Source organism: Lineus longissimus, chromosome 15 (genome assembly GCF_910592395.1).
Source record: "Lineus longissimus chromosome 15, tnLinLong1.2, whole genome shotgun sequence".
NCBI lineage: Eukaryota > Metazoa > Nemertea > Pilidiophora > Heteronemertea > Lineidae > Lineus > Lineus longissimus.
The window spans coordinates 12589375-12601870 of NC_088322.1; the positions used below are offsets into that span (position 1 = coordinate 12589375).

Here is a 12496-nt window from a genome sequence, read left to right on the forward strand (position 1 = left end):
TTTACCTCTACAAGTCATGCAAAGACAAGGTCACATAAAGTTTTTACAGAGTTCGGGATCCCACTTTTAAATCTGGCGCCCTTTCCACGCCGTCCGCAAGTTCTTACAGCGCCACCTACGTACAGCGCGATTAACTACAAGTGGTCGTCGGCTAAAATTTAGCTGAAAAAATTACTCGCAAACATGTCTTATGCGTATCATTTAAGAGGCTGGGTCGGACTGGTGGGTTTGATGGCTATCGGAAACACCATACAAAATATAAAGTTTTTATGCAAAGTTCGGGATCTCACTTTTAAATCTGGCGCCCATTTCCACGCCGTCCGCAAGTTCTTACAGCGCCACCTACGTACAGCGCGATTAACTACAAGTGGTCGTCGGCTAAAATTTAGCTGAAAAAATTCCTCGCAAACATGTCTTATGCGTATTATCTAAGAGGCTGGGTCGGACTGGTGGGTTTGATGGCTATCGGAAACACCATACAGTGCTTTGTTGACCCGAGATTTGTCAGAGAAAGGCTTTATACGGCATCCACCGGTCGAGGTATTGTGGTGTGATAAGGAGATAGAATGTTTCAATGCATGCATGTACACACTAGAGTGCATTGTACTGGTGTGAAAGAAATTTAGTCCGCCTGGAGAATTAGTCATTCTCTGTTGTTTAGTGATTTTTCAATGATTTTGAAATCAAATTAAGACCAATGCCTTAGTTTACAACTCTGCAGAATATAGTCTTTCCTACAAATTTGGTCCTAATAGATATTCGTCGCACACTGCCGACTGCGGCCCTCCAGGACCAGGAGGACTGACCAAATAACATCCTACGCACAACATTGAATGTTACTCCTGGTCAGTGCTGTAGGCCACAGTTTGTCCGTATTGATTTCGACAGTGTCTCTGGAGATCGATGTGGTTGTGACATTGTCCCTTAGGACTCTCGTTGGTTGTGACTCTGTCCTTAACTTGCGCCCTCAATAATTCTGTTTACAGTGCATGTAGTAGCAAAAATTTGATAAAGACTGAATGTAGTCTTTACTATTCTTGGTACTGGGTATGGTTTATTCACCACCTGAGTATTTTCATTTCAGCCAATTCTCTCACAGCCAGGCTGTTTGGAATGTGGACGTTGTTGGCGGCCATTTTAAGAATATGCTGTGCCATTGATATACACAATAAAAGGTACGTACAGTAGAACCTCTCTATTAAGGACACCCTCGGGACTGTCCTTAATAGAGATGTCCTTATTAGAGAGGTCAAGACAAAAAGTGGCACGAAAGCAGAAGCAGTGGCCATTTCGCTTGTCTGTTCTCTCAGCTTTTTACGTTAGTGTATGTCTCTGTCCTCATTCCAGCATCTACAATATTACTCTCATCTCCTTCTTTCTGGCCCTGGGACATTTTGCAAGTGAAGTCTTCATCTATAAAACTGCTGACCTGACGATAGGGATTGTCATACCGTTGATTGTGTCAAGTAAGTACACAGTATTGGGAAGTCGCTGTGTTTCCAAGTGGAGATCACAAGTGTGTGTGTGTGGGGAGGGCAGTATAGTGAGGTCTTTTTACATCATCTATAAAACCACTAACCTGACAACAAGAGTTATCATACCTTTAATTGTGCCTTTAATCATACTGCATCATGAAGTCCCTGTTCCTGTTCTAGTGTCGGCCTAGGTGACATTTAAAACTGTCTTACGACCTAGGGAACTGGTGTAATACTTCAGAGAGCTTTCAGTTTTCATTTCATGTTTCAGGTTTTTCCGTCCTTGTTATGGTCATTGGTTATTGGTGGACGGCGCCCTCTCTAGAGACAAATGGACACAAGAGAAGAGGAATGAAACGGGAAATGCTGTTTCAGACGGACAACAAGAGTGATTAAGATTATGGAAGAAGATGGACAGCCTGATTGATGATGAAATTTTAGCAAATGAAGAATCCACAAATTTATGGACTCAAAACGTATCATCTTGACCTTGTGGCGTGGCTCTATGTGTAATTAAATGACCTCATGTGCAGTCATTTGTAAAGGTCCAACCAAGTTCCTTGGTTCCTCATATTATCGATGTTATTACTTCAGAAGATTTGGATGTTATAAATGGATGTATATTTTCACCTGCCAAATGTATTTTGAAAATAAATTATTTTTATATTGATTGTGAATACTCGTCCTCAGTTTTTGGAACGACATGCTAAACATCATCCCGACTCACCTCCGGGTCAAATGTGCTCAAGGAGGGTCACCTTCATTACTGAGCAGTACATGTACTTGTGGTTATAGAAATTGCAACAACCTCCTTGATGAGCTTCCCCAAAATGAGAACTACGATTTTGCTGACCATTGCTGGCTTCAAATTGCGCTTGGATCAAGGACATGCTAAAACAAACCCGCAGCTCCGAAAGGGAAGGAATATGCAGTAACTAGGCCTGGTCTCAAACCCATCAATCTTTTGAGTGGAAGGCAGTGGCCGCAGCTAGTATGCCATGCTCATCAGATCAGGTGCTCAGATGACCCATGAGCTGTGGGCTCAGCCTGTACAAGCTAACAACGGGTAACATCATCATTTGTATCACAGATGTTTATTTTACCTCTGTACACATTTATTCTGTACATGCATGAATAAAGAACACTTATTATTTTCCAACAAAACCACACAAGATTCTTTCCAAAATGCATAGAAAACTTGGCAACCAATCAAAACGTTCCAATCCTTGAACTAAACATCGTAATTTATAAAATGTACAAATTTAAACCCTGTTCCCTTTGTTTGTATTCGTATCGTAGTATACAAATTTTTATTTGATGTTGGTCAGACCTAACTCTGATTAGGGACCGTTTTGACTGTTTACAAGAAAAGTGAGGCTGGAGTTCAGTTTCGACATCCAGTTGTTTATGTAGACTATCGTCTGAAATTCCACAATCTGCTCTTTTTTCTTTACCCATCTTAAACACAACAAACATTCCCAGGGACTGTATGCCAAGTGGATCCAGACTTATGACCATGTCCAGTATTCATCTGGCCTATCACCCCACACATCCTTATGAATACTACTGCTGTGTCATGAAGAATGTTAGGAATCTGATATGGAAGCAGGTTCTGGTTGCACACCGAACCTCTATTTACAATTCTCATATTTTTACATCATTTTGCTAAAACATTCCATAAATCATATTTCAAATTTACACATTGCAAATCAAGGTATATAAACTATCAATGCAAACATATATAGAATGCATTGTGATCAGGTAAAACCTCACAAAACAAAGGTGAACTTTATACTCCGAATTTCTCTGTTCTGGGACAAAAAATATTTCTTGTAAATCATCTTGTAGTTGTATTCTAATCTAGCTGATTAAGACGCATGTATCCAAATTGACAGATCGAGAACATCTGACTGACCTTCCTAGTTCAACTCTTCAACCACAATAATAACAAACTGACCAATCCTCCTCACAAGACCCACAGTGAAATACCTCGGGGCCAACTGAAGCCAATAAACTTGGCCTATAGAAAAGTGCTGAGGATCCACTGGGTTTTAACAGATATAAAATACTCCCTCAGCAAAATGAAACGTAAAAATTACCAACAACTGTTGTCACTGGACTTGAACACCTTCTGGCCTTCTGATGTACAGAATACACAGTAAGAAAGTATGAAAACTCTATGACAGTTTCCTATTTCTTGTTTTTTAAATATTTACCGTGTTACCTGTCCCGTTCGTTGAGATTTAACTACGAATTAAAATGTTATTCAAAATGAGTGCCTCGGCTTACAATATTCAACTAGACAAGACAAGACAGTGCAAAGTGGCATCTATAAAATTTTCACATACACATGGACTTCTGTGAAACAATATGAAGCATCTAACAAAAAACAATCCCATCTAGATTCGATAAAAAATCTGTTTAGATTCAATGATTTTTTATACCAATGGTGAAATCAAAATCAAACGAAGAGTCTTTTTCTTTTCACACTACCATAAAAATCTTCTGAACAGAAGGGTTTTCCAATGATTATATCATTGAAGAAGTCATTTCTGCGACATTGATTTCTCCGTTTTGGCAAAACTCGCAAAATTATTGGGCTTGCAATAATAAAAAGGGGGGGAGGTTTAGATGATCTTGTTCAGCAGAGCGTTGTGGATGCTCACGGTCTCGTCTCCTACCAGAACGATGTCATAGTTCGCCTTGAAACATGGAAGCAGATGCTCAACCTGGAAAACAGGGAAATATGATTAATTCGTCACAAAATGCATCAGATCCTTATTTGGACGGTTGTTTGAGGCAACGTGAATGCCTGGTTTTCTCGATGGAAAGAGTGATTTGTCTGTGAGAAGTCGATGGGGTTTTAGTACCATAATTACACGTACATTCCAAAATCGGTTGATTTTTTACCGGACACATTGACACACAGCATCACATCATTGCATGTTGCCTTAATTAAGTTGCTTTACTTCACAAGCCGCTGGCTAAGTCTTTTAAATCAGGCATACAACTGAGATCTCTCATACTTGATGTCTATGGCAGGAAAGGCAAAGGTCCCTATCCTAGAAAGAAACGTCTTCAGCTTGCGACAGTCTACTCAATCCAAGCCATCGATGGTGTCACTTAGCAAATAAACCCAAACAAAGGTCAAACACCGAAGAACTAAAACATTATTGCAAAGCTATCGACTGACCTTATCACTATCATTGAGGAAACCAATTTTGAGGATATTCGTCACGTGTCCAGCACCATCGGCCATTTTCAGATCACCAATTGTATCACCCATCAGTATCGCATTTTCGCGGCTTCGCAGTTTCCCGAAATAATCAGAGTTGCCGATAGCACCTTCATTTTTGTTGAACGTGTGAATGAGCTCTCCACGGAAACCTCTCAGTAAACCCTGAAAAACATAATGGAGACAAATTAATCTTTACTGCACGTGGTCACGAGGCAAGTTACATAAAAAATTATACAGTGGTCAATGAAAATATGTACTCCCTGTCAGGTACTGACGACAATTTGATGTTTACAATTTATTTTACTGCTCAGGATTCAATTTTTTCCTGCACTAGGCTCTCCAATGCATTGACAGGAATTTAGACTTGCCCGCGGGGCTGCAGACTCGAGTCAGATTTCGTTTCCTTTTCACATTATTAACATTTTTTAGCAGGCAGTATCCCATTGATTTTCTGTGAAGCCAGCTTTTAAAACATTCTGAAATCATGGAAGTTGTGGGTGTGTGCGTCTTTGGGAGCCAAAGTGGGCAGGGATGCAGCAAATAACATAGGGAGGAAACACAGACAAAGCTGGGGAGAGGAAGAGCAATTGTACATGCAATTGTTTTATGTGGCAGGGGCATTAGGAGGACTTGCTGAAGGCTGAGTTCTGGGGCAAGTCTGCAGTGATGGAGATTAGCTGTGAGCAATCGAGGCGATATGTGGTTGGAGATGGATTTCAGGGCCAAAATGGAGATGAAATAATAATAATAATAATAATAATAATTGAGTTCTTATATAGCGCATTCCCAGGTTCCCTGCTCAATGCGCTTTTGGGACTACATTATTATCATCCCGGTCTCCACAGAAATCAATCTGGGGTTTCAATGAGCAGCTACTGAGCGCTCGATTGAACTCGACCAGTAGGAAGTTTCTAAGTGGCGACTCAGCCGGGAATCGAACCCACGACCTTCCGGTTATGAGACCGGCTCTCTGCCATTGCGCCACCGCAAATGGAAAAGGACGTCTGGGATGAGATGGAGATAAGCAGCAATGGAGATGGAGATGACTTTTGGGATGAAATGGAGTGACCTGTTGGCTGAGATGGAGATGATTCTGTGACAATATGGGGGTGACCTTTGGGCGGAGATGGAGATGGCCTCTGGGACAAAATTGAGATGACCTGTGGGCAGAGGCAGAGATGACTTCTGGAAAAAAATGGAGATCACCTGTGGGCCGAGACGACTTCTAGGACAAAATGAAGATGACTTGTGAGAAGGGATGGAGATAACTTCAGAGACAAAATGGAGATGACCTGTGGGCACAGACGGAGACGACTTCTGGGACAAAATGGAGATGACCTGTGGCCAGAGATGGAGATTTCTGAGAAAAAATAGAGAGGAGCTGAGGGCAGAGATGGAAATTACTTCCCAGACAAAAGGCAGATGACCTGGGGTGGAGATGGAGAAGACTTCTGGGACGAAATGGAGATGACCAGTGGGCGGAGATCAAATGATTTCTTGGACAAATGGAGATGACCAGTGGGCGGAGATGAGGACTTCTGGGACAGAATGGAGATGACCTCTGGGTGGAGATGGAGAGGACTTCTGGGACAAAATGGAGATGACCTGGGCGGAGATGGAGAGGACTTCTGGGACAAAATGGAGATGACCTGTGGGTGGAGATGAAGACGATTTCTGGGGCAAAATGGAGATGACCTGTGGGTGGAGATGAAGACGATTTCTGGGGCAAAATGGAGATGACCTGTGGGTGGAGATGAAGACGATTTCTGGGAAAAAATGGAGATTACCTGTGGGCAGAGACAGAGATAACCTCTGGGACAAAAATGCAATGAAATGGAGATAACAGGTAGGCAGAGATGGGGGTGACTTCGTGGACAAAATGGAAATGACCCGTGGGTGGAGATTACTGCTTAAGACGATGTAGAGAGGAGTTGTTGGATCAGTGGAGATGGAAGGTTAAGGGATATTACTTTTTATTAGAAAACAATGAGATGTAGTTAAACATGCTGTTTGTTATTTTTTATTACATTTTCTTTATTAGTCTTTCAGACTTGCATGCACCGGGAAAGGGGACGGCTCCAACATGCGTCAATTCCTTATATGCGAGTTCATTTTAGAATCCATCGTCTGGAATCCAACTGACGATAGTAATAAAGTGTTCTTGCACAATACCATCTGGTCGATTTAAACGTCCGAGAAGGTGAACGCCCAATAGGCCCGGCCCGGCAGCAAGAGCCATTTAAGACACCCCCGGCAGAAACTGGCTTCACAATAGTCTCGACCAATGCATTTCACTGGTCCATAAACTACACATGTGCTTCAGGAGCACATTTTCATCCTGGTTGAGCGAGACTTACAGATCCATTGAAGTCCATAAAGTTTGAGACAATTTTCATGTTGTCATAAATTCCAGTGTGAAACTCGATAATTTCTTGAATGATATCACCAATTCCTGCCGAGAAGATGAGAAGAGGGATGCTGTTCTTGTCAAGGACCTTGAAAAAGCTGTCGCAGCCCTCCCTGAAAATTAAAACAGAGAAGCATTTTAAGTTCGAACACGCACAGGGGCACAGCAAGGAGCAAGACAAAGTGAGAAAGAACGGGTGGGTTTTTTCAAATAGGGTCAATATACCCAAAGCGATTTCATACCTGAGTTTAGATCCAGATTCCCTTACTATCCTCTTTAGCTCTTGCTGCCGGATGTTACAAGCGACCATTAGCTTGTGGGCCTTTGTGTACCTGCAACAAGGAAAACCAAAAATTTGAATGAAATACATTGATAACGTCTTCGAAAATTGCAATTTGGTAGAAATGTGGCAGAAAGAGTGGTTTCCTGTGTGACATAATCACCGGCCATGTTTGAGGGACAGAAAAAAGAAAGCAAGCCCAAATGACCAAGACAGGGATTTGCGCCTCATGTCCCCTAAATCAGCCATTGCTCAGTCCTTGATTTGATCTGTTCAAATTCATTGAAAGTTTGAATACACGGCAGGTTTATTTTATGTAATTTTGCCAAACCAGGGAGGGGAATTCCCATACTATCTGATTGAGCCTGACAGTAAGAATCAATCTAGATCTAGACATAGACATGAAATAACAATCTTCTCCGCACCAGATTTGATTTTGTTCCAAACAATCATATTTGTAGCACTTAAAAATAAAAGTGCACTTTATCTGAATATATATAATCTATTCTGTTTTTTTAAACTTCCTGCCCTAATTGGTTGACATAATTTTCTCCACATTATAGAAATTTCAATCAAAAATCAATAAACTCACAATGACCACTCAGCACAATCGATTGGCATTGAAGTTGACTGCCAATAAATAGTGCTCCATGACTGTCTCATGTGATCCCGTGTGTGACAGAGAGAATGTTCATGATACAACATGGGAGTAGTTCACAAGTGACGTTCAGAATTACATGTACATCATTTCTATATTCTTCAAGCACGCAGTGTTGGCAGGCAAATTTTCCAACCCGGGCCGAGGTATTGGCATGCAGATCACACCAGTGCATAAAAAGCTAGCACCAGTAACAGCTGCAACTGCTGTCTGTGCAGTCAATAGACTCTCACAGTCCACTCCAATTTCTATGCAATGATCACCGCATTTCAACCTGTCCCGGGCATTTCAATTAGCTTTTATTAGCTCATGACCAATGCTAATTGTTACAAGGAGAGGACTTTGTTTCCCTCTGCCCTCCTTTGCACATCACTGGGAACGTAACAACCAGCGTTCTCCACAAGGTCAATTGTCAGGGCATCCCACCTATACCTTGCTATAGAATTTTATAAAGGGTTTCTATTGGGCCACTCAAATTTAACTTGCTGTCTACCCTACATACCTTATCTTGCACACTGACACAACCACTTGAATATCAGGGTACCACCCTACTTTGACAAAACTCTGTGGAAAACTCTGAACGTCAGCAAAGAAGTCGAAAAATGTCATCAAGAAGCGACAAGACTCGATACATCTTCATCTCTGAATCCCAATGAGATACACAACTCTATATGAATCCTGATTGCCAGCACTTACCATTCAACCATGTATGGTTTTTTCTCATCAGATGTTAAATCTGGGTCCATCTCGATGGCATAATATTTGTTGCGCAATGTAGTTGCCTGAAAACAAGAAAATAATTGTTAGAAAACTGAAAAGATATGTGCTGCATTAGTCCAAATGACGATAATGATTTCCAAAATCAGCCCTCTTCCTTCTTGACACTTCAATTGTCACTCACCTCTATCCGATAAGACTCTGGCAAAAGTGTGCTCTCATCAATGATTCCATGACATGTCGGTACGATATCTCCCTCGAACGAGAATCTGCTCAACGTTCTGTCAAAGTCGGCTATTACTTGCAGTTTGTCTTTTCCACCCTCAATGAGTGCTTCGATGATGGATGCCACCCGCTGTGGGTCTTCCATGTGGACGTGGGGGGCTTGAAGCTCCTCCATCTGCAAAAGTAACCCATAATAATAGTGAAAGATTGACATTTTCATATCATTTATAATCAACTAGGCTACCACTGGATAAGAAAATCTTTTCCATAAGCACCTAAAGCCCGCTACACACGAGGGATTTCTCACCAACTTAGTTGGTTTTAAAATTAAGAACAGGTGCACAGGTGACTGGAAGTTGAGAGTCGTTCAATCCCAGCAATATTTAGGTCCTGCACTATATTTAGGCCAAAACCTTGGTCAAGGCTGAGTGCAAATATCTATTATTTCTGGCGGGGAAATCTTAGATCTAGAAACATTGCTGCCAATGATTTTGTTGTGTACAATGAAAGGAAGAAAAAGAAGATTTTATCTACTATTGTAAAAAGTATCAGTGAAAAGAGGAAAAGGAGAAATCGATGGGATAATAGGAGGTTTTGGGCAAAATCGTGGATTATGAGAAGGTACAGCCTTGGCGCCTATAAAGATAAAGAGTCAAAATATGGCCCAACTATGTTGTTGACTGAATCACACAGGAAATTTCTCCCCCACACTCCTTATATAAAAAAAAAATCCTTATATAAACAAAAGATGTCGTCGAGAAATAGAACAAGTCAGCAGTACAGCCAGCAACTCCAACCAATCGGGCAAAGTATCAGTTACCTGGTCTGGATTCCTGTTATGAATTAAAATTCCAACTAAGTTGGTGAGAAGTCCCTCGTGTGTAACGGGCTTAACAAGGCAAGTGGCTGCTTTTTAGCCCCAGCGGTCTGATATCTTGGCAAGTGTAGCGTTTATGTGTCTGCGTTGAAACTTACGCAGTGTACAGAGAATATCAAAAGGGCAAACCCTTGTGAGGTTGTTTTTAAATCCAGTTCATATTCGCAGCGCAGTGGTCATGGAAAGTGAGGTCTGTGTGATCGCAAAACGGGTTCACCATATCAGATCAAATTTGGGGGAGGTGCACCGTAAACTGAGGCATGCGATATACAGGAAAATGACACGCAGTTCTTCAGTGGTATGGGCGGAGGCTATGGAGGCAATACCACTGGAAGTTCAGTAGTATGTGAATATTCTGACCATAATGAACCCTTGTAATGTAATCACTACCGGTAATCATCAAAAATCATAACAATCATACTGTGTAAAAACATTGTGGAAAAATTACATCAAATCAGTCTATGATGCTATGTTTCCCTTTCCAAAATTCTATAAAAATACTCTACTTTCACTGATCTGAATCTTGTCAGTTTTAAAAATACTTCAAATCAAATCAAATGCCAAGACACTGAAATCATGATCAGTGTCGTCAACCATATGTCTATCAAACTGAACATGCTGAATTGCATCGAAAGACCGTCAGCATTAGGGTATATAGTATTCAATCTAGGTTTTAGATTGAATCTTCAGAACGGTTTTACTTACTTGTTCAATAACCAATGATTTCTCCAAATCAACAGTCATATCAGTACAGCAAGAATCCGAGGATGGGATCTTCATTTTCACAAATATTTGACAAAATCAGACGCACAGAGGAAAACACGATCCAATATACAGAAACTTTTGGACAAGAAATAGAATGAGATGATCCACAAAGTAACGATTACGATGCTTTTCCTGAGGTCACATCAACTGGACTGATCTGGTATATTCAGGACATTCAATAATAAACCAATCATTGATTGTTTTGGCATCTAGAAATGAATCGAAACCAGGACCAGAACTAAAACCAAATCTAAACTGGGTCACCACTTGCCCTGACAAGATTCAATGAATCCTTTCCAGGGAAAGTTTCACGGTTGAGCGCATCGTAGGACAATGGTACACACGTAGGCCTTGGCCTAGCAACCTATTATGTGGGTCATGCATGTACAAGTACAAATATTTTATGTAGGCCTAAGCCTAATCATGCTAATGCAGGGTGTTTCTGAAATCTGAGCACTTACACCCAGAGAATCTATTCCCCAGATGGCCGAGAATCAGATAGATAGCAGTGGAACCTCCCTTAGCGAACACCTCTCTATTCATGACAACCTCTCGATTAAGGACACTTTAGATCGTTGCACTTGATTTGGATAACATTTACGAAGACGTAGCGTCACTTCACGTTACAGTAATGTAAAACCGTCAGAGATGTAATGCATCGTGACTTGACGACGGCCAACACCATGTTATGTAAACGTTGTTCCCAATCAAGTGCATGCATGAATCTATCGATTTGGTCCAAAATTGGTTGAGAGCACTGGTCAGTCACAAGGTGTCCTTAATAGAGAGGTTCTACTCTATTTTGATTTTTTCAATCAGTTCATCGAACAGCCAGTGTCAGTGCATGACTTACAAAATTACAGTGCAGGAAAGTTTTTCATTCATAACATTTCTACTGACTGATTCAACGAATCCGACCCGTTTTTGATATTTCACAATGTTTACCATACTAGACCATCCTATTTTTTGAGGTGAATGAGGATTGACATTTCAGATAATCTACAACAATGAAATCGACAAAATTAATTAGGCAATAGTCAGGCTATGGATAAAAAAACAATTTGGTGCCTAGGCCAGGGCCTGGTTTTCAAGTTTTGTCACACTCACAGCGTCACAGTGCAGGATGATCAAGTAGGCCTAGGCCTAAACACTCCTCTGTCCTATCATTCAACAGTGCCTGGAACATGTCATGCATGTAGCATTGCATATGTGCCGTGGAAATACTGACATTTTTTTTTTTAGATTTGTCTCACTAAACTTACCATCAAAGATGCCCGTCTTCTTCGACGGTTTTTTTGTCCAAATACAAGTTTGATGCCTCCTATGACAATCAGGCCTACAAATACACAGATCCAGAGAGCGAGTTTGTTTTGATAAAGCGGCATATGAGGGCAATTGCGAGCAAAATCAATAATTCCAGTTAAAAATCAAAACTAGGCCAGCTCAGTATTGACAAGGTCAAGGCCGAATGGGCAATATTCTCCAAAATTAGAGTCTATATTTACATGTCACTTTGACATGAGAATTAATGTTTCTGGAGTTTTGAAGACACCTAGAATACGAGTAAGATATCCATATTTGTAACTTTATTCATTTATCATCAACCAATTGACGTGTAGCAATTTCTTTACAAGTGAAAGACACTTATCTTAAAAATTATAAAAAGCGATTTTGAGCACTGCAGTTGGAGAGTAGAATGCAGTATTACGGCACTGCTTTCCTAATAATTTTGTGGCGTTTGTATTGAGGCAGATATCAGGGGCAGTTACACAAAATAGCTATGTCATATATTAGCAAAGTGATATCTTATCGTAATCTAAAAAGTGACAATGACAATATATGTGCTATTATTCA

At 40.8% G+C, this 12496-nt stretch overlaps 2 protein-coding genes across 3 annotated transcripts; one reads left to right on the forward strand and one right to left on the reverse strand.

The window, feature by feature from the left end:
* The first annotated feature begins 359 nt into the window (after nt 1-359).
* LOC135499558 (ergosterol biosynthetic protein 28 homolog) lies at nt 360-2152 on the forward strand. Its single transcript, XM_064790407.1, has 4 exons — nt 360-540; nt 1085-1175; nt 1348-1466; nt 1747-2152. The coding sequence occupies exons 1-4, from the start codon at nt 411-413 to the stop codon at nt 1869-1871; spliced, it is 465 nt and encodes a 154-aa protein (XP_064646477.1). The 5' UTR covers nt 360-410; the 3' UTR covers nt 1872-2152.
* Nucleotides 2153-2553: 401 nt separating this feature from the next.
* Nucleotides 2554-12389, reverse strand: LOC135499557 (cytosolic 5'-nucleotidase 3-like). 2 transcript variants are annotated; one of them, XM_064790404.1, is made up of 7 exons: nt 11905-12389; nt 8960-9175; nt 8755-8840; nt 7363-7452; nt 7071-7233; nt 4669-4875; nt 2554-4204 (listed from the first exon to the last, which is right to left on the reverse strand). In XM_064790404.1, exons 1-7 carry the CDS (start codon nt 12025-12027, stop codon nt 4103-4105), a joined length of 987 nt encoding a protein of 328 aa, XP_064646474.1. In that variant the 5' UTR covers nt 12028-12389; the 3' UTR covers nt 2554-4102. The 2 variants fall into 2 exon arrangements, with proteins under 2 accessions (XP_064646474.1, XP_064646475.1); XM_064790405.1 differs by lacking the exon at nt 11905-12389 and adding an exon at nt 10583-10840.
* Nucleotides 12390-12496: the final 107 nt, after the last annotated feature.